Source organism: Moschus berezovskii, chromosome 23, assembly GCF_049115385.1.
Source record: "Moschus berezovskii isolate FMDL1 chromosome 23, NW_MosBer_1.0, whole genome shotgun sequence".
NCBI classification, from domain to species: Eukaryota; Metazoa; Chordata; class Mammalia; order Artiodactyla; family Moschidae; genus Moschus; species Moschus berezovskii.
This window is the reverse complement of record NC_142482.1, coordinates 42,476,468-42,496,079: the sequence shown is the minus strand read 5'-3', so window position 1 is coordinate 42,496,079 and position 19,612 is coordinate 42,476,468. Positions and strand designations below refer to the sequence as shown.

The window sequence follows — 19,612 nt, the reverse complement described above, 5'->3', positions numbered from 1 at the left end:
ACCTGGATAATTCGATAGAGAGTAGAGCCTGGCCGGCTACTGTCCAACTACTGTTGGCTACTGTTCATTTTTCTTTACTGCTGTGTTGATATTAATAAATTTTTTCACCTGTCATTTTAAAAACCTTGTTTCATCCTTTTCTGAACTAGTTAAAACCTAAGTGTGGAAGTGTAGAAAGCATCGATGGTTTCACAGTTTGTTTATAGATGAATACAATACAAGAAGTTCAGTTTCTTTGCAGAATCAGTTATCCAGTGGAAAAACATGCCCAAAGACGCTCTACTTTCCTTGCTGGTCACTCACTTTCGCCCTGTAGATGGGGTTCAATGTGCTGCTCTTCGTTGCTCAGTCGTGTCTGACTCTTCACGACCCATGGACTGTAGCCCGCCAGGCTCCTCTGTCCTTGGGACTGTCCAGGAAAAAACACTGGAGTGGGTTGCCATTCCCTTACTCTAGGAGATCTTCCCGCTCCAGGGATGGAAACCGGGTCTTCCGCATTGCAGGCAGATTCTTTACAGGACTTATACTTTCGGGGAAACCAAGAATTTCAACCAGCTTTATCTCTCAGACAGATATTGTGACTCCCTAGTGGATATGAGACCAGAGTTTTCATCTGTGTGTAAGTGTAGCAAAATCACCACTTCATACCAGTTGGCCCGTACGGGGATCGAACCCGCGACCTTGGCGTTATTAGCACCACGCTCTAACCAACTGAGCTAACCGGCCACCTGATGTTTATGCCGTTCCTCTTCATCCAGTTAAAGAAAAGTGAAACGAAATGATTTCTTCAAATTATTGGAGGCGGGAGGCTGGGAATGCCGGGAAAAAAACGAAGACAAAAACCCGAAACAACCAAAAACTACCATTAATTTAAAAAATCTTCACATTGTTCCTATTTCACTCTTCCCCCATCTCGGAGTTACGAATGAAAAAGAGAAAAAAAGAAAAACATTTGGCCTCTGTGAACCGTACTTCTTTGGGGCCTAGCTCAAACTATTCTGATTGTGATTGTTAACCAGGCAATTACCTCGACAGAAGGTGTACCTGTCTTGTTTGTTGGTGTCTCCACAGTCTACCACACATTTCCAGCCTCCAGTCTGTCCCCATTTGATTCCTTCCTCACAGGGCAACTAGAGCAATATAAACCCAAACTTGCGTTTTTCCGAACTTAAAATCTTTCCAGGATTCTCCACTGTATTTGGAACCCTATCCACATCGCTGGACATGGTTTATAGCATATCTGTGATCTGCCCCTGCTTCTCCCAAAGCATGTCAGGCTCCTTAAACAGTTATACCAACAGATCCGCTCTGTTTTCTGAATGATCCTGTGCAGGTGTTTTGTCTTTGGTCTGTGATACCCTTCCCCAGTTTATTCCCAGAACACACACCTTAAAACAGAAATCGAGTTCAAAGATTTCTTTGGTAAGATGAACTTCTGTCTTCTGCTTACATTCCCCTAGCCTTTGTCATTTGTTTTGAAATCACTGACTCACTGACCAATCAACCCGCTAAATTATTATTTCCATAGCAGGAGTTTCCATCTCCTCTGAATGTCTGGTGCAAAGCACGAAACAGGGCACATAGACATTCACTATATAAATGTTAAATTATCAAGTAAAGAGCAGTAGAAAAGGTCTCATACTTTTCCTCTTATCCTGCCCCGCTCCGTAAGACAGCAGTCTTGGATTGTGGAATGTCTTTAAAAGGTGAAATAGCATGAATATTTAGAGTCATATACACCCGGGTTAGAGTTCTAACTTTGGTGATTTGCTATAGGGAGGGATAAGTGAGCACAGACTTTGGAGCCAAGAGGGTTTAAATCTCATATCTAACCTTTACTAACTGGTTGAGATTGGGCAAGTTTCTTAGTATCTCTCTGCCTCAGAATAGACATGAGTTGGATAGCAATTCCTATACCATAAACTCATTTCAACAATTTACTATTATTGTATCAACCAATTTAAGACTTTTTCCAATTATGTCTCTTTCAAGGTATCCATAAAGCAGGAGATAGATGTATTCAGGGAGTCATTCTTGCCTTTTTTTTTTTCATTAGGATGATAAGTGCTAAGGAATATGTTGAGGCTTACTCATAGACCTCACACTGGTTATGTACTTTTTCTCTTTTTTTCTCAGGTCCAAGAGTTTTACTGCCCTACCTACCCCAGCTAGGAGAGATGTGAATGTAAAGGGTGACTATATAAGGTATTATACAAATTAAAAGAAAAATGAAGTGTAAGCTTTGGTTCCCTAACTGAGCATTTCTGGCTCATACTGGAGGAATTATGACCTATGGTGTAAAGAGCAGAAGCAAGAATGCATCACTGTGTCTTTTTCTCCCCAACCCTCCTGTGGGTACTCTCATGGGTTAACCACTGATCCTCAAGGAAAAGTTGGATTCAAGGTCAAACTGCATTAAAAAGCTTCCCCAAAAATATATAAAAATTAAAAAAATAAAAGCTTCTACAAAAACAAATTGAGGAACAAATATGAGAGCAGTGAGGACTCGGTCATCCTAGGGAATCAGATAAAGGAACCACTTCTTTGGGCCAAATAAAAGAAGTCTGAGATTTAGAAAGAATCTATTTCTCCTCCCAGAGTTGCAAGAGGGCTGTACTTGTTGCCTCCCTGTCATGTCTGTTCCCAGAAAAAAAGCAAGAGGCAGTGTCCTGATTGAGCTCATCCTTGACACAGAAAGGAATGGGCAGGGAGGGGAAGGCAAGGCTCTGTTCAGTTCCGAAGATTTAGTTCCACTCAGTTCCATTCTGCTATTATCACTGATACTTTAGTCTTTCATCATCTTCTAGAATGTAGATTAGGACCACAAGGTGAATGTGCAAAGCTCTCACCTTAGATCTCAGATATTTTTGCTGTAGAGACTTAGAAGATGCTGAGGCAATTCACTACACTGAGGTCCATATCACAGTATGAGTGGCAAGGAACACAGGTTATTTCTTATGGGAATGATGCCTTCGAGAATGCCCTTGCTCCTTATTCCTTGAGGTTTTTGATTTTGTGCCAATGGAAAATGATGGGGTCGGTGATCTGAAAGATCCTTTTCCAACAGAGCCCTGGGGAGGTAAAGAATGCATCCCAAAGCCAAAACTGCTGCCTGCCTTAACTGGTCCAAGGACAGGAGTGCTCTGAGAAAAGGGAACTATGGAAGGGCCCCTAAACATAGTTTTTCTTGCAGAAATGTTGGCCCTCCCCAAGGCAAAAGGTGTGCCCTGGCTGGTCAGGCCCTGGTTTTTTGGGCCCCAGCCTTTACCCAAGGGTGTGATGGTGCTAGTTGTCGCACTTGGCACTGCTCCAGTGCTGAATGCTCTGGAGTTGGAACTCATATCTGGAGCAGTCACACTGACCCCAGTCTCCCCACAGTCCATAGGGGTTACTAATCCCCCAAAGTCAAAAGGTCTTGGGGCTGTGCTACCAAACACTGAGCCACAAGCCCCAGTCCGGTGGGTTTGGGTAACAACTCCAAAACCATTTGTATTAGCCTGACCTAAGGGAAAAGCTATTGGAGTGTTGTTAACATCTGGCTGGAGGTTGGAAGGGATGCGAAAGGTGGAGGCTGATGGTGCCAAACCTCCAAAGGCTGACTGAGTGGGACTGTTGAAGGATGGTTGAGTCAGAGTTTGCACTGGGGTTGAGGATGCCACTGTTGAATTTCCAAAAATGAGAGAGCTACTGAAACTTGGGCCAACGGCAGGTTGGGGGGCTCCTTGCTTCTGCCCATATGCAATCCCAAATGCAGGCTGGGGAGTTGCTCCCAGGGATAGTGGGAAAAGTGGCCTTGGGCCTGACCCCAAGGGAATTGTGAATGCTGAGGTTGAACTGGAGATCCTGGATGACAATGCAGGCTGGTTGGTGTTTCCTAGGGCTGAAGCAGACAGAGAGCTAGCCCTAAAATTGGCAGTGCTCCTGGTAGAGGATATTTGGACAGCACTGGGAAGAACCTGGCTAAAGATAGTGACTGTGTGTACAGTAGGAATGGTAAGACATTGGCCTGGTGGCAAAATGAAGCCTGCAGCTGGGGAGAAACTGGCCTTGAAGGCACAGGCAGCCCCAAGAAGGAAAGTGTGGCAAGTGGAAGGGATGGAGTAAGTGTTGCCCATGGTACTGGTAACATTCACTACACCAAAATCTGAAGGTGGCTTAAAAGAGTCTTTGGATGTGCTGGCTGGTGTAGTGGACATGACTACAGAGGTAGCCTTGACCAGGCCATGGAAGAGATGGGTAGAAGCAGGGGTAGGTGGAGGAGAGGCCTGCTTGAAAGAGAAAGGAGCTATCATGGGCATAGTTTTAAGTGGTCTTACACTACCAAAGATAGGCCTGAAAGTGGGAGTTAAGGTACCTGGAGCTGAAGATGGAGCAGCTGTGACTGAAATTCTAGAGTATAAGGAGGTCCCAGTCTCACTATTGGGTGGGAGCCCCAAAATGGGTTTTGACATGTGGTCAGCAGAACCTGCAACAGGAGGCACAGATGCAGGAGGATGGAGAGGTGGGCTGCTCATCAGTCTAAACGAAGTACTTTGTGTAGCGGTGGCTGTAGGAATAACAGCAGATGAGTCTAGGTGAGCAGCAGCCTGAGAAGTCGAAGGTAGCTGTGTGGTGCCAGTGACTGGTGATGTGGGAGAAATAGGGGTCAGGTGGATGCAAGTAGCTGGGGGTTTTGAGTCCAAAGAGATGCCTGAAAGGGTCTCTGACTGTGAGCATCCAAGTGGGGCTGGCAGGCTTGCTGTTGTCAGAGGTGAGTGGGCCGCACTGATTACCTCTCCAGTGGGTTGTGGAAAGGCCGGTGGACCTGGAGACTTCTGTAACTTATTTGAGCTTTCCAACTGAGGATCAGTGCCCTGGGTTGGAGCTGTGCCTGCAGAAGGCAGGGTGAGAGACAGAGAAGGCTGAATAGCAGACCTAGTCTCAGGGACAGAGTCTGTGGTGATCTCAGTTGTATTCTCTCTGATTTGGTTGCTCGATTGGAGTCCATCTTTCTTCCCTAAGGCCAGGTCTTCAGGGACTGGATGACCAAGATGGGGAGGTGGAGTGAGAGATAGCAGGTTTTCAGGGCTAGATGGAAGCAGTGGAATCTGATTTTGCTGTCCAGAGCTGCCAGATGTTTCTGGGGACTCGTCTGATACCAGTGGGACTGGAGAGTGAGATTGATGACCTTTTTCTTTCTTTTTTACTGGCCACTCTTGTATCTGGAGTGATGCACTGGGAATACTTTTCTTCCAAGGTTCCGAGAAATCTAGAGAAGAGCTGTAAGAGCTTGTGATAGCATTTCTTTTGGAGTTAAGGGAGTCGCCTGTGTGTGTGCTGGTCAAGGAGTCCATGGAGGAACAACTGGGCCTCTTACTCAAGCTGTGATCTGAGCTCCAAGGGTTGAGGCGTCTCTTCAGAGGTCCAGGCCTGGGCACAAAAGAAGTGAGGACTCCCTCTTTCACCAGAGGTTTAAATGCAGATGGTCTGGTCTCTGGAATACTTCTCTTACAGTCAAAGCTCTCATGAAACAGTGGTTCTTCCAACCTCATTTTCCCCTTCTTGCACTCTTTGAGGGCTCTCAGCACTGTTTCCTTTGCACAGGGGTCTGGCAGCCTCTCAGAGGGCGAGGACCCTGCAGAGTTGATTACCTCTGCTGGGGAAGCGGAGCGGGGCACTGTCCGCTTAGGAGGACCGATCTTGATGGTCACCGGGCTCCATATTGCCCTGGGGTGCCGCAGAGACCAGATACTCCGCTTGAAGTAACCTTCCCACCAGTCTGAGGGAAAAGGCCCCATGATGGAATTCTGGCACCTCTTCATGGGAAAGCGCCTCCAAGCCTCATTGACCATCCACACGGTGGGGTTGGTAGGATCCCAGTCCGGCGGCCTCCTCGCAGGTCTGTGTCGAGGGGCAGGGTGGGCACGATGGACGTGCTGAATCCGGTAGACTTGATGAAGGGGCTGAGTTGGCCGGCGGTTCACTAGCCTCTCCGACCAGTCTGTGCACCCTTCGGCTGGGGATGATGGTGAAAGCCCCAGCTTGTCCAGGTAACTGCCCATGCGGATCAATGAAGCGGAGTCGGTGACTTGGATTTAGGGTTTCCGCTTCCGAGGTTTCCGACGACCCAGCCGCGGTCGAAGTGCGCAGTGTTCGGATGACGGTTGGCATCCCGGCACGAGGAAAGAGCAAGGGTCTCGGGGAGATCCACATCCTCCAGGTACGGAATCCGAGAGTCAGCAGCCGGTGAAAACAGAGGGCACGCGGGACGTTGGCGGTCGGGGTGGCCTGCTCGGCTATTTTGAGGCAGAAGCTGGACGCTCGGGCCTCTGTTTTCTCCTCTGCCGCGCGGCAGGCGGAAAGGGATTGGAGAGGAAGCGCGCGGCCGGAGTTCACCCAGGCACGCAGAGCTAGAGCTGGGCAGGCGCGGAGTCTCCAGATTCCCGCAGCGGCCGGAGGGCCCAATCCATGCGCCCTCCTGTTCCCTGGAGTCGGAGTAATGAGTGCAGTCCGAGCCCGGCAGGGTGAGTCGGGGTGAGGGAGCTCGCGGGAGCGCAAGACTGGAGACTCGGACGCGAGGACCAGACTGCATTCTTGGCGCCAGCAGCCGGGAGCAACTCTAGAGGGATGTGCTGGGTGGGGATTCCCGCACTTCTTTCCTTTGCCTTTTCGTTCCTGCAGCCAGTAGGGGTCAGTAATTGCCTCCTGGATGACAAACTCCCAACGCAGCCCAACCATCCAGGGTCGCCTCCCAGAGACTGAATCCGGCTTACCCTCCGATTGTTCGTACTGCTTCTACAGGCGCTGCAGCAATCTGGAGGGGTCTCGAGGCTTCGGACAGAGCCAAAGGGATTACCTGTCTGCCAACCGCGAACCTGAGCGGCTCCGCAGGCACCTGGCTCAGTCGCTAGCTCAGCCACCCAGACTAGCTCTTCATTCGCGATTCTCACCTAGCCCAGTGCGGTCGAGGCTTTTGGAGGGGAGCAAAGGAGTGGGACGACTGAGCGACCTCACTCTAAAGGAGTGGGAGATTTAATTTGAGGCTAAATATTCAGACTAAGCCAGGGTGAACTAAGGGACTAACATTCTGAGAAATTAAAAAACAACGTTTTAAAATTTCTAGAACAACTTCTAACAATAAAATTGGCATGGATTGAAGACAACACTTTGAAGAAAGATCATTTCAAGGCTAAGTTAAGGAACTCGGACAAAGGGTTCCCTTCAAAATCTACGCCGTCCAAAAATGGGTCCAGACATTTCCCACTTCATCGATCTCTTTCTCCTTGAACTTGCATTTCTACAGAATCTTATGCCAATATAATGTATGTTTACGCTTAAAGTCTTTATTCGATCATCCTACTATACTAGTCTGTACTAAACAAATACGAACATCGAAATCTGAAATTTTAATATTTAGTGATACCACAAATCTGTTATAAGTAAATTTGGGGTTTAATTTATATTTGCATTTACTAATAGAATGCAATCAATCAAAACATCTTAAGTAGATAGTAAGTTGAAAAACCTCAGTCATGTTCGACTCTTTGCGACCCCATGGACTGTAGCCTACCAGGCTCCTCTGTCCATGGGATTTTCCAGGCAAGAATACTGGAGCGGGTTGCCATTTCCTTCTCCAGGAGATCTTCCCACTAGAAGATGTAACAGAAACAAATATGGAATTTATCACTTCTTCCTCCATGACGTCACATACAATATATAAGACCACCTAGACAGAAAGAATATTTTCAATTGCTCTTCTGTTGGACACCAGGGACGGAAGGAATATTACAATTCGGAGTAGTGTGCCACTTCAGATAAGAAGAGTTTTGGAATTGCCTAGTGGGAGAATCGGAGAAGGCAATGGCAAGCCACTCCAGTACTCTTGCCTAGAAAATCCCATGGATGGAGGAGCCTGGAAGGCTACAGTCCATGGGATTGCTATGAGTCGGACATGACTGAGCGACTTCACTTTCACTTTCATACATTGGAGAAGGAAATGGCAACCCACTCCAGTGTTCTTGCCTGGAGAATCCCAGGGAAGGGGGAGCCTGGTGGGCTTCCGTCTATGGGGTCACACAGAGTCGGACACGACTGAAGTGACTTAGCAGCAGCAGCAAAAAACCGCCTTAGCAGAGGATGGTTTCGATCCATCGACCTCTGGGTTATGGGCCCAGCACGCTTCCGCTGCGCCACTCTGCTCACATTTTAAGAACTGTCACTGTTTTTCCTTTCAATGATTATATCACCGTTTGTGCTAAATATATTTCCTTTCATCCTGGTTTCCGCCTCCCCGCTCTGTCCCATACACATGGAAGATCGGCTCTTCCATAATCAGATGACCTCGGATCATCACCTCCACATCTGCAATTTTCCAATCTGCCAAAGAGTGACCAAGCTTATCAATGTACCCCCTCCCCAGTACCTTTCCCCCTCCCCGAAGCCGCTATGTATGTATGCATGCACGCGAGCTCAATCGTGTCCAACTCTTTGCGACCTCACGGACTGTAGCCCACCTGGTTCCTCTGTTCATGAGATTTCCCAGGCAAGAATATTGGAGTGGGTTGCCATTTCCTTCTCCAGGAGAATCTTCCCGACCTAGAGATCGAATTCACATGTCTTGAGTCTTCTGCATCGGTAGGCGGGTTCTTTGCCTGGAGCCTCTAGCGGCTCAGAAAGAGCAGAGGAAGCGCCCGCGGAGCAAACCTCAGGATGGACCCTTCTCGGGGAGAATCTCGAAAGTCGTGTAGCCAACTCTGGTGCCATCAGACAGGAATCATGTTAAACACGTGTTGTTTGTTTAAAATCTCACAGACAATCCTTTGAATAAAAGATGCTTTATTCGCTTGCAAGGGGGCAAGATTTTCCCAAGGACGGTGCTCCTGCAATAAAGTTAACTCAATTTGTTGCTCAAATTATTACACGGGCGTCACAATTTCGATTGCATCTCTTTTGGGGTCGTTTCGACTTTAAAAAAATGATTTTTTTTTCTTTCTTTTTTTAAAGATAGGCCCTTCTTTTTCCCATGTTAGAGAGCAGAACTTTTGGAAAGTTCCTGAACACAGCTCTTGCTTGCAGCTGCCTTTGTGACGACTCTAGAGAGGGCCCATCTGGAAGGTAAAAAGACTTTTATCTGTAGTACTGTAAGCTGAAGACTTCTCTGTTCTAGTAGACTGGACATTTCCACCGCATTTCATTAGTCAAACTAAGCCACATGGCCAAGTCCATAAGGAAGAGAAAGTGTGTATGTTATACAATATATACATTATTCCAATGAAATAATAATTATAAATTCATATGAAATTATTATAAATACTTATAAATTCACATGAAGTTGCAAAGATAATGTATTGAGGTTTTGTGTATCGATAGTTTTGTTTTTTTTTTACTGTTGAATAGTGTTCCATAGTATAGCTATATACCAGTTTTTAACTTATTCACCTATTAAGGAACATTTTGGTTGTTTTCAGGTTTTGAACTATTACAAATAAAGCTTCTATAAATAATAATGTACACAGGTTTGTATGGATATAAGTTTTCATTGTTCTGGGATAAATGCCTAGGAGTGGAATTGCTGAGGCAACCCACTCCAGTACTCTTGCTTGGAGAATCCCATGGAGGGAGGAGCCTGGTGGGCTACAGTTCATGGGGTCGCAAAGAGTCGGACACGACTGAGCGACTTCACCCACTTTATGGTGTGTGTTTAGATCTTTAAGAAACTGACAAACTGTTTTTCAGAGTGGCTTTACCATTCTACGTTCCCATAAGCAATGTATGACAAATCCAGTTTCTCTGCATTCTCCAATTTCTCTGCATTCTTGCCAACCTTTAGCAGTTGTTACCATTTGTTATTTTATCTCTTATAATAGGTGTGTAGTGATATCTCATCATGGTCTTTATTTATATTTCCTAAATGACTAGTGATATTGAACATCTTTTCATGTGCTTATTTCCCATTTGTATATCCTCTTTGGTAAAATGTCCTTTCATGTTTTTTGCCCATTTTCTAATTGGATTGCTTATTGTTTTAAAAAGGAGTTTTGAGAGGTCTTTGTGTATTCTAGATATGTCTTTGTCAGATATGTTATTTGCAAATATTTTCTTCCAATCTATAACTCTTTTTTAATTTTCTCAGCAGAGTCTATTGCAGAGTGAAAGTTTTTCATTTTGATGAAATCCAGTTAATCAAGTTTGTCTTTTATGGACTGTGTGTTTGGTGTTATGCCTATGATCTCTCCATCAAGCACCAGGTCCCCCAAATATTCTCACATTTTTTTCCAAAAGTTTTATGGTTTTATATTTTATTTTAAATCTATAAAGCATTTTCAGTTAATTTTTAAATAAAATATGAAATATAAGCTGAGGTTTGCTTCTCTTGCCTATAGATATCCAATTCTTGTTCAGTCACTCATTTGTATCTGACTCTTTGTGACTTCTTGGATGGCAGCTCACCAGACTTCCCTGTCCTTCACTATCTCTGGGAGTTTGCTCAAACTCATGTCCATTGAGTTGATGATGCCAGCCAACCATCTCATCCTCTGTCACTCCCTTCACCTCAAGCCCTCAATCTTTCCCAGCATCAGGGTCTTTTCCAGTGAGTCAGCTCTTCACATCAGCTGAAGTATTGGAGCTTCAGCTTCAGCATCTGTCCTTCCAATGAATATTCAGGGTTGATTTCCTTTACGATTGACTGGTTTGATCTTCTTGCTGTTCACAGGACTCTCAAGAGTCTTCTCCAGCACCACAGTTCGAAAGCATCAGTTCTTTAGCATTTAGACTTCTTTGTGATCCAGCTCTCACATCCAAACATGACTGCTAGAAAAACCATAGCTTTGACAAGACAGATCTTTGTTGGCAAAGTTACATCTCTGCTTTTTAATATGCCATCTAGGTTTATCATAGTTTTTCTTCCAAGGAGCAAGCATCTTTTAATTTGGATAAAATGGGTATCCAATTGCTCTCCCACAATCATGAGAAAAGAGTAAGACTTTTCTTCCTCTACTGAATTGCTTTTGCATTTTTGTAAAAAATGATTTAGATGTAGTTACATGTGGTGCTTTCTGTATTCTCTACACTGTTTCTATCTATCCCTCTTCCAATTAATGTACACTCTTTATTACTGTAGCTATACAATAAGTCTTGAAATCATAAGAATGATTTCTTCCACTTTATTCCTGTTTTTCAAAATCATTCTAGTTATTCTAACTCATTTGATTTTCCACATAAATTTTAGAATAGTCATGTCTATAACTACAAAAAAGTTTTTCTTGGATTTTGATAGGAATTATGTTAAATTATGTTAAACTTGTACATCATTTTCAGGAGAGTTGAATTCTTTGCTATGTTTAGTTTTATGATCAATAAACACAGAATCTCTCTCCATTTATTTAAGTCTTTGTTTTCATCAGAATTCTGTAGTTTTGCTGTTCCCAGCAGGCACATGTTCACATGTTTGGGTAGATTTTTATCTAAGTGCTTCTTTACTTAAAAAAAAAAAAACACGGTATTTTAATTTTGGTATCCATTTTTTATTGCTAGTATATAGAAATACAATTGATTTTTCTATTTTGATCTTGTATTCTGTGACTTTGCTAAACATACTTATTAGTTCTAGGAGGATTTTTGTTTGCTTTTAGCTCCTTAAGATTTTCTATGTAAACCATCATATAATCTTCAAATGGGAAGTACAATCCTTTCACAGAGATGGAGGGAGGAAATATATATTTCTAAAGAAAAATACAATCCACTGAGTAAGAAATTGTATCAACACAAAATTGTTGATACAATGGATGCAGAAATGGATGGTAAAATATGCCAATATTTTTGGGTAGGGTGAGCGTTTCACCTAAAGATTAAATTGCAGTGTTTGTGAAATAATTTCCTACCATTTCTGTTTATCATTAGAATGTGACATTACCATGGCTTAGTGCAGGGCTTTCCCATCTACTAAGCAGTTCAGTTGTGAGAGAGAATAACTGAAAATCTAGCCAGACCCAGTGAATACTTTACTCAACAAATATACTTTCCAGTTCCTTTTCTAATACACCCTAGTCTAAAGGGATAGCTTTCTTATATTTCATGTGCTGTAAGCATTTTATTGGAGAAGGAAATGGCAACCCACTCCAGTACTCTTGCCTGGAGGATCCCATGAACAGAGGAATCTGGAAGGTTACAGTCCATGGCATCGCAAAGAGTCAGACAAGACTGAGTGACTTCACTTCACTTCACTTAAGCATTTTATACTGTGTTCCTCAGGAAGTCTCCATTATTAAGAACTGTTAAGATCTCCTTCTGCTTAAAACACAATATCAAATCTCAGCTACTGGTTAAGGTTGAAGGTAACTGACTTCTTGGTGTTTCCTCACTCTGAGCAGGTGAAAGTGGTCAAAGTTTAAGCCAAATTTTCCTTGAGATAAAAAAACCAGTATTCTCTAAGCACTTAAACCTCCCACCTGGACAGGGACTTGAACCCTGGACCCTCAGATTAAAAGTCTGATGCTCTACCAACTGAGCTACCCAGGCTCTCACAATACTTGGACTACTTTGTTTCCCTTGTACAACTCAACTTTGGGGCCATTCTTAATCCCCTAAGGTAAGGAAATGGCAACCCATTCCAATATTCTTGGAGGCAACCAATTCCAATATTCTCAAAAGCCTGGAGGGTTACAGTCCACAGTGTTGCAAAAAGTTGAGCATGACCAAACTCACCCACACACACACAAGATAATTCTGACAAATTTATTTCCCCTCACATTTTTTCCAGTGGACACTTAACATTTTTCTTCATAAATTTCTATTTTTGCTGAAGGATATAATGACTTGTATCAAAGGAATTTTAAAACTATAATAACTTAACACCTACCAACATCTATTGGTACATCTCTCTTTACAGGAGATGTAAAGAGACATGGGTTCGATCCCTGGGTAGAGAAGGGCCTGGCAACCGATTCCAGGATTCTTGTTTGGAAAATCCCATGGACAGAGGAGCCTGGCAGGCTACAGTCCATAGGATCACAAAGAGTCAGACAGGACTTAAGTGACAGCACATGCACAACATCTATTGAGAAAGAAAAGAAATCTCCTATTTCCTTCAATTTATTATTTCTAATCCATGTCTCTCACAGAACTTTATCCCAAAACAACAACATTTTTCATCTAGTCTTTTCTTGATCTTCTTACCATGCTTCTCTGTACCAAATACAGGTATAAATATTGAAATTTGATGTTATTTCTTTTGAATATTAAAAATACTTCCTGTGGATTGTGATAATCTGCATCTATTTGCACATAACCAAGGCATGATAAACAGATAATAATTTGAAAAACCCTTTAATGGAGGAGGTAATAGAAGTAAATGTGGAATTTTGTCATTCTCCCTTCTCCATGAAGTTGTATACAAAATCATACGGCATGTGGCCTATATTTTCATTGCATCACACTTGATGTAAATAAGTCACAATTTAAGAACCACATCTACAGAAGCCTGCATTTGTAATAAAAACAATAAATGTGGATATTAAATACCAATTAATCAGGTCTTCCAGTTTCTCAGGTGAGTAAATGAAGGTCTAAAGAAGTCAAGCAAAATAACTTGTTACCCCAAAATAACGAACAGACCTTGTTAGTAATGGAACTAAACTAGAATCTGTCCCGTTGCGGACTGTAGCCTACCAGGCTTCTCCGTCCATGGGTTTCTCCAGGCAAGAATACTGGAGTGGGTTACCGTTTCCTTCTCCAGGGGAGATTCCCGACCCAGGGATCGAACCCAGGTGTTTCGCATTGGGGGCAGACGCTTTAACCTCTGAGCCATCCAAGACTTGCCAAACCCAGACATGTGCTCTTTCCACTAAACTATGTGGTCATTCTAGGACGTTGATAGTGTTCATAGTCCTCCTGGTTCCCTGGGAAAGGTTTCCATGGTAGTCAGACTTGCAAGGCATTCAGCGCTTTCCCCTCTATAAATTCTCTGATGTTGAATAAGGACTGCACAATAACTGAAAACCTTCCCACATTCATCACATTTCTTCTTCAGCATGATTCTCTTGTGATTTGTTAAATGGGAACTCTGGTTAAATCTCTTTCCATATTCATCACGTTTATAAGGTCGTTCTCCAGTATGATGTTGAATGAAAGTATGAATGAATGAAACCTCTCTGAAGGTTTTCCCACTACATTTGTTTTCTTTAAATCACATTTACTTTGTATAATTAAATCTGAGTTTTGTTTGAACATATTTCCATGTGTACCACATTCATGGCAATGCTCTTCAATAGTATCACTCCACTCTGAAACAAGTATTGATGTTTCATTGAAATTTTCCCCAAATTCATTACCTTCTGTATCACTTTCTTTGGCAGAAATTTTCATGAAGGTGACTAATCTTTTCCCAGATATTTCTCTTTGTTTAGGTGCTGGTTCTTAAACTGGCCTCCAGGTTTCTCCCAATATAATCTTTCTCTTTGCAATTTCTTCCACTTTTATTCCTTCAGAGGAATCTTCTTTGAAAATGTCCTGCTGCTCTAGTGTTGATTTCTTGGCTCTAGGTCTAGGCTTCCCATATATTAGACATAAAAATACAAATTCACTATGAGTCCAGTGCTAGGAGGGGAAAAAAAAAGCTACTATATTGGAAACAAGATAATGAAACTGAAAATACTCAGAATATTTCATATGGAATATAAATAAGGACCTTCTAGTAGCCTTTGAAATAATAGTTTAAATGTTGCTTAAATAGTTTTGTCACAGATTTCCTGAAAGACCATCTCTCTTTTGATAAGAGTTTTTCTTTTCTTAATCTGTGCTCATTTGCATATTTTTCTCCTCTAAGTTCTATAGGTTAGCCTTTTATCAAATCATCCCATCTGACAGGCTGATTACTCCTTTTTCTTTGATTACATTATTCTTGAATGATGCTCTTTCACACCAGTAGCCTTTCCATCTCTTCCTGAAGGAAGACAAAACTATTTAAGCAACATTTAAACTATTATTTCAAAGGCTACTAGGAGGTATTTAAATGTATTTCAAATAAACTTTCCCATCAGATTTGGAATTTTGAATTGCACAAAGGAAGAGTTTTACCTAATCTCTCTTTATGAATGACTGCCAATATTGCTTTACCTTTGATGTAAGAAGAGCAGAAACTAGGTCTAAAAGGAAAAAGACTGAAAAAGGGGGAAGTTTATTCCTTTGACACGAAAAATAATTCTTGGGGTTTTCCAATGACAAACCTGCATTTTTGTTGTTGTTTTGTTTTTTTCAAATTCTCAGTCAAGGATAGAAAAGCAAGAAACATTAAGCTCAGAGAATAAAGGAGGGTTATATATCAGGATATCTAGTGGTTCTTCACTATAGGTTCATACTTCGGAGTGAGTACTAATATGTTGAGTGAAAGCTAACTGGTTTTGTGATGAATAATAGGTTTCACTGCAGGATTACTGGGCAGGGATCTGGCTGTTTTATTATGAAGTGAAAGTTGCTCAGTTGTGTCAAACTCTTTGTGACCCCCTGGACTCTGTAGTCCATGGAATTCTCCAGGTCAGAATACTGGACTGGGTAGCTGTTCCCTTAGTGGATCCCCCAAATGTTGGAACCTATAGTCTTTTATTTTGGACTGATCAGTTTCCCCATAATGAAATACTTCAACCTTCTACTTGGATAAGGTGTTATCAACCAAACTTGAGTCTACCTGCCTGTGCTCAGTAAAGCCAATTTACTGACATCGGGCTGTAGTGAAGGGAAAGTGCATTTATTGAAGGGTTCCAAGCAAGGAATACAAGTAGCTAGTGCTCAAAAGGTCTGGATTTCCAGATGACTTGGCTTTCAGGGAAGGTTTTTAAAGACAAGGTGATACTAACGCATATATATGGAATTTAGAAAGATGCGAATGATAACCCTGTATACGAGACAGCAAAAGAGACACAGATGTATAGAACAGTCTTTGGGACTCTGTGGGAGAGGGTGAAGGTGGGATGATTTGGGAGAATGGCATTGAAACATGTATGTTGTCATATGTGAAACGAATCACCAGTTCAGGGTCGATGCATGTTACAGGATGCTCGGGGCTGGTGTGAGGGGATGACCCAGAGGGAGGATAAAGGGAGGAGGAAGGTGGGAGGGGGGTTCAGGAGGGGGAACTCATGTACACTCAGGGCCGATTCATGTCAATGTATGGCAAAACCAACCAATATAATATTGTAAAATAATTAGCCTCCAATTAAAAAAAAACATAAAAAAATAAAGACAAGGTGAGAAGGTGAGGGAGGAGGGTTGTGGGGTGTGTGATTGTTGTAGCCAGGCGTTCCGGGAAACAAACTCACTCAGAAGGACAATGCAGATAGTGGAGGGCAGTTTATTACACCGGCGGGCCCAAGGCAGAGTCTCATCTTAGCCAAGGACTCCGACCAGCATTTGTGAAAATATTTTATACCCCATGTGTACATGTCCAAACCCACCACTCCAAATTCCTTGAGACTTATATAAACAAAGGAAGGGTAAATAGAATCCCAATAACCCCATCATTCATGTGTTATGTGCTCAAACAGTTAAACAATTGGCCAATAATCAATAAGCCCGAGGTTACATTCCGATAAGTAAAGAAAAATTTATGACCTGTCCAGAGGCAGGGGTGATCAGTGTATGTTTTCTCTTAGGCAATGAGTAACCTGGATACAATCTTCAAGGTTCCCCTGTCTGGAGGGGGTCTTATCCTTCTGTTGTCGTTTCCATAGGCACTAAGCACAGAGTTCAGGGTCCATTGGAGAGGTGGCCGAGCATGATCAGCATGAATAGGCCTAAGATGGAGTCCAGGCCTTATGAATTCCCTCTTCATGATCAGCTTGGACACGCTTCTGATTTGTTGGTGGTGAGGTAACCGGGAGGTTAACATCATCAACCTTCTGGTTCCAAATGGTCTGGGGTCTATGTGCTTGTGGGCAGAATACAGTTAACTTCTTCCACCTGGGGAGTTTCAGTTTCTACAAAACAGCTCAAAGGACACATTTCAGAATATTATCTACAGCCCTTGAGGAGAAAGTAAAGGTCCTTGACTTTTTTTTTAGTGGCTAAACTATTATTATTTTATCTTGCTTGACTGTTTTCCTTTCTTTCTACTTATTCATTTTGATGAAATTTACTTTCTAGAACATGGAGAAGGCTAAGAAAATAAAGTTTTTCTACAAACAAGAGTCAGACAAAGGATATGAAGTGGGAAGGGTCTGTTTGGGGAAGACCCCATAGCATCCTGCTAGGTTATAAGGGGGTGGGAGGTAGAAGTCTGATGGCCCATGTTCTGAATCAAGTGAAAAGAAGAATTTGTGGAGTGAGGGTCTCCCTATTCAGTATGTAGATTTTCACTGAAGTGTCTATTTTCAATGTGACCCCTAGATCCAGGAATATAAAAAACAAGCATTAAACATGAGAAATTAATGATTTCATTAACTGTATTCCTAATATTCAACATTATTCATTGTAACTAGTTTATTATTGCTCCTTCTGTCCAAAAAGTCCTTCTTTGTTTGTTTTACCTAATTCTTGACCATACTTTAGAGTCTCACTCAAATTATACTAGTCTCATGACATTCCTAACTCCCTAGTTTTCCTAATCTCCCACAGTATTTACTGTACTGTTTTAACTTCTAATTTTAGCACTGAAAAGCAGTGCCTTATATTTATCTATTAAAAAAATTCTATTGGAGTATAGTGCTTTTCAATGTTGTGCTATTTTCTGCTGTACAGCAAAATGAATCGGCTATACATATAGATATATCCCTCTTTTTGGGGGAGACTGTCATGCAGAGTGAAGTAAATCAGAAAGAGAAAAACAACTATCACACATTAATGCATATAAATGGAATTCAGAAAAATGGTATAGATGATAGATAAGCCTAGTGTTTATCTATTATCTTATTTTTACATATGCTGTCTCTTGAGTTATTGTTTCATGTTTTGGAAGAAAGGAAACTCATTACTTTTTTGGTTTTATAGATAATATTCATTGAGTTTATGCCAAGCTGATTCATAATATAACACAGCTAATTCTCCTAAAGAGCCTATGAAGTGAATAATAGAATCTCTACTTTAAGGGAGGTTCAGAGTACTGAGTCATTTGCTTAAAGTCACACATTAAGCCAGAATTCCAGAGTCCAAGCTCTTTATCTCTACTGCCCTAGGAAGCAGTATGATGTAATATAGATGATAAAGGCTAAAGACTTAGTTTTAATCCCAGCTTTCTACAGACTACTTGTGCGGTATCAGGTAAGGCCTTCTCATCTGTCCCCTTTCTAATCCTTAATTCCACTGATACCATGACCTTTCAAATATAAAAATTCTAAACAAACACTTAAATTTCTCCTATACTTTTGAGATAAAAGTCCTTAATGTTTTGACCCACCTACAAATCCAGCATCATTATTTGTCACTTTAATATGCCTTATATTCTAACCATACTCTTTTTACTTCCTAGAGTTCATCACATTTCTCATGTCTCCCTCCTCATGCTGATCTTTAATTTAGAACTTCCTTCCCACCACCTACTATTTGCTAAACTAATTGCTAATCCTGTTAATTCTTCAGGATTCAATTCTAACATTACCTGTTCTCGGCTCCTTATCTGTATTCTCATATTCTCTATAATAATAAAACAATTATTCTTAAAAATGATAATAGCTAACATTTAATGAGTGTTTATAATGCTACAGTCCATGGGATCACAAGAGTCAGACACAGCTTAGTGACTGAACCACCACCAACCTGAAGTGGGCTTCCCTGGTGGCTCAGACTGCAAAGAATCTGCCTGTTAATGCAGAAGACCCAGGTTCGATCCTTGGGTTTGAAAGATCTCCTGGGGAAGGGAATGGCAACCCACTCTGGTATTCTTCCCTGGAGAATTCCATGGACAGAGGACCCTAGTGGGCCCCAGTCCATGGGGTCACAGAGTTGGACACAACTGAGTGACTAATACTTTATCAAGCTTAAAACTGTTGTAGGAATGGGGAACCATTCCAAGGCCCAAGAGTGGACTCTTGTCTAACACTCAGAAATGAATTGTCTGAGGAAACACATGTGCTGACAAAGCAAGAGACTTCTTTGGGAAAGGGACCTGGGCAGAGAGCAGCAGGGTAAGGGAACCCAGGAGAACTGCTCTGTCATGTGGCTCACAGCCTCAGGTTTTAGGGTGATGGAATTAGTTTCTGGGTTGTCTTTGGACAATCATTCTAACTCAGAGTTCTTCCTGGTGGCACACGCATTGCTCAGCTCAGGATGTCAGCGAGATGGATTCTGAGAGATGATCAGATATGTGGTGTCACTTTTTGACCTTTCCCAAACTCTTTGGACAATCATTCTAACTCAGAGTTCTTCCTGGTGGCACACGCATTGTGCAGCTCAGGATGTCAGCGAGATGGATTCTAGGAGATGACCAGACATGTGGTGTCACTTTTTGACCTTTCCCAAACTCTTCAGGTTGGTGGTGGCTTATTAGTTCTGTGTTCCTTCGTAGAACCTTCTGTTGTAAAATAATCATGCAAATGATTACTATGGTGCCTGGCAAGGGTAGGCAGTTTCAGGCACTGTATTTCCCCTAACGGATCTACATACCGATATGGAAAGATTCCCCAAGATACAGTGAAGAAAGCAAGAG

At 42.3% G+C, this 19,612-nt stretch overlaps 1 protein-coding gene and 3 non-coding genes across 4 annotated transcripts; all 4 read right to left on the bottom strand.

Moving 5' to 3' along the window:
• Positions 1-652: 652 nt before the first annotated feature.
• Positions 653-726, bottom strand: TRNAI-AAU (transfer RNA isoleucine (anticodon AAU)). The gene has a single exon. It is a non-coding gene; the product is annotated as a tRNA-Ile (tRNA).
• Positions 727-2,948: 2,222 nt separating this feature from the next.
• On the bottom strand, positions 2,949-6,041 carry POM121L2 (POM121 transmembrane nucleoporin like 2). The gene has a single exon (XM_055406938.2). The coding sequence runs from the start codon at positions 6,039-6,041 to the stop codon at positions 2,949-2,951; it is 3,093 nt and encodes a 1,030-aa protein (XP_055262913.2).
• Positions 6,042-8,106: 2,065 nt separating this feature from the next.
• TRNAM-CAU (transfer RNA methionine (anticodon CAU)) lies at positions 8,107-8,178 on the bottom strand. The gene has a single exon. It is a non-coding gene; the product is annotated as a tRNA-Met (tRNA).
• Positions 8,179-12,425: 4,247 nt separating this feature from the next.
• Positions 12,426-12,498, bottom strand: TRNAK-UUU (transfer RNA lysine (anticodon UUU)). Its single transcript has one exon. It is a non-coding gene; the product is annotated as a tRNA-Lys (tRNA).
• Positions 12,499-19,612: the final 7,114 nt, after the last annotated feature.

What these genes read in the sequence shown, in the direction of transcription:
- POM121L2 (XM_055406938.2), bottom strand. Translation starts at nt 6,041, where the DNA reads ATGGGCAGTTACCTGGACAAGCTGGGGCTTTCACCATCATCCCCAGCC.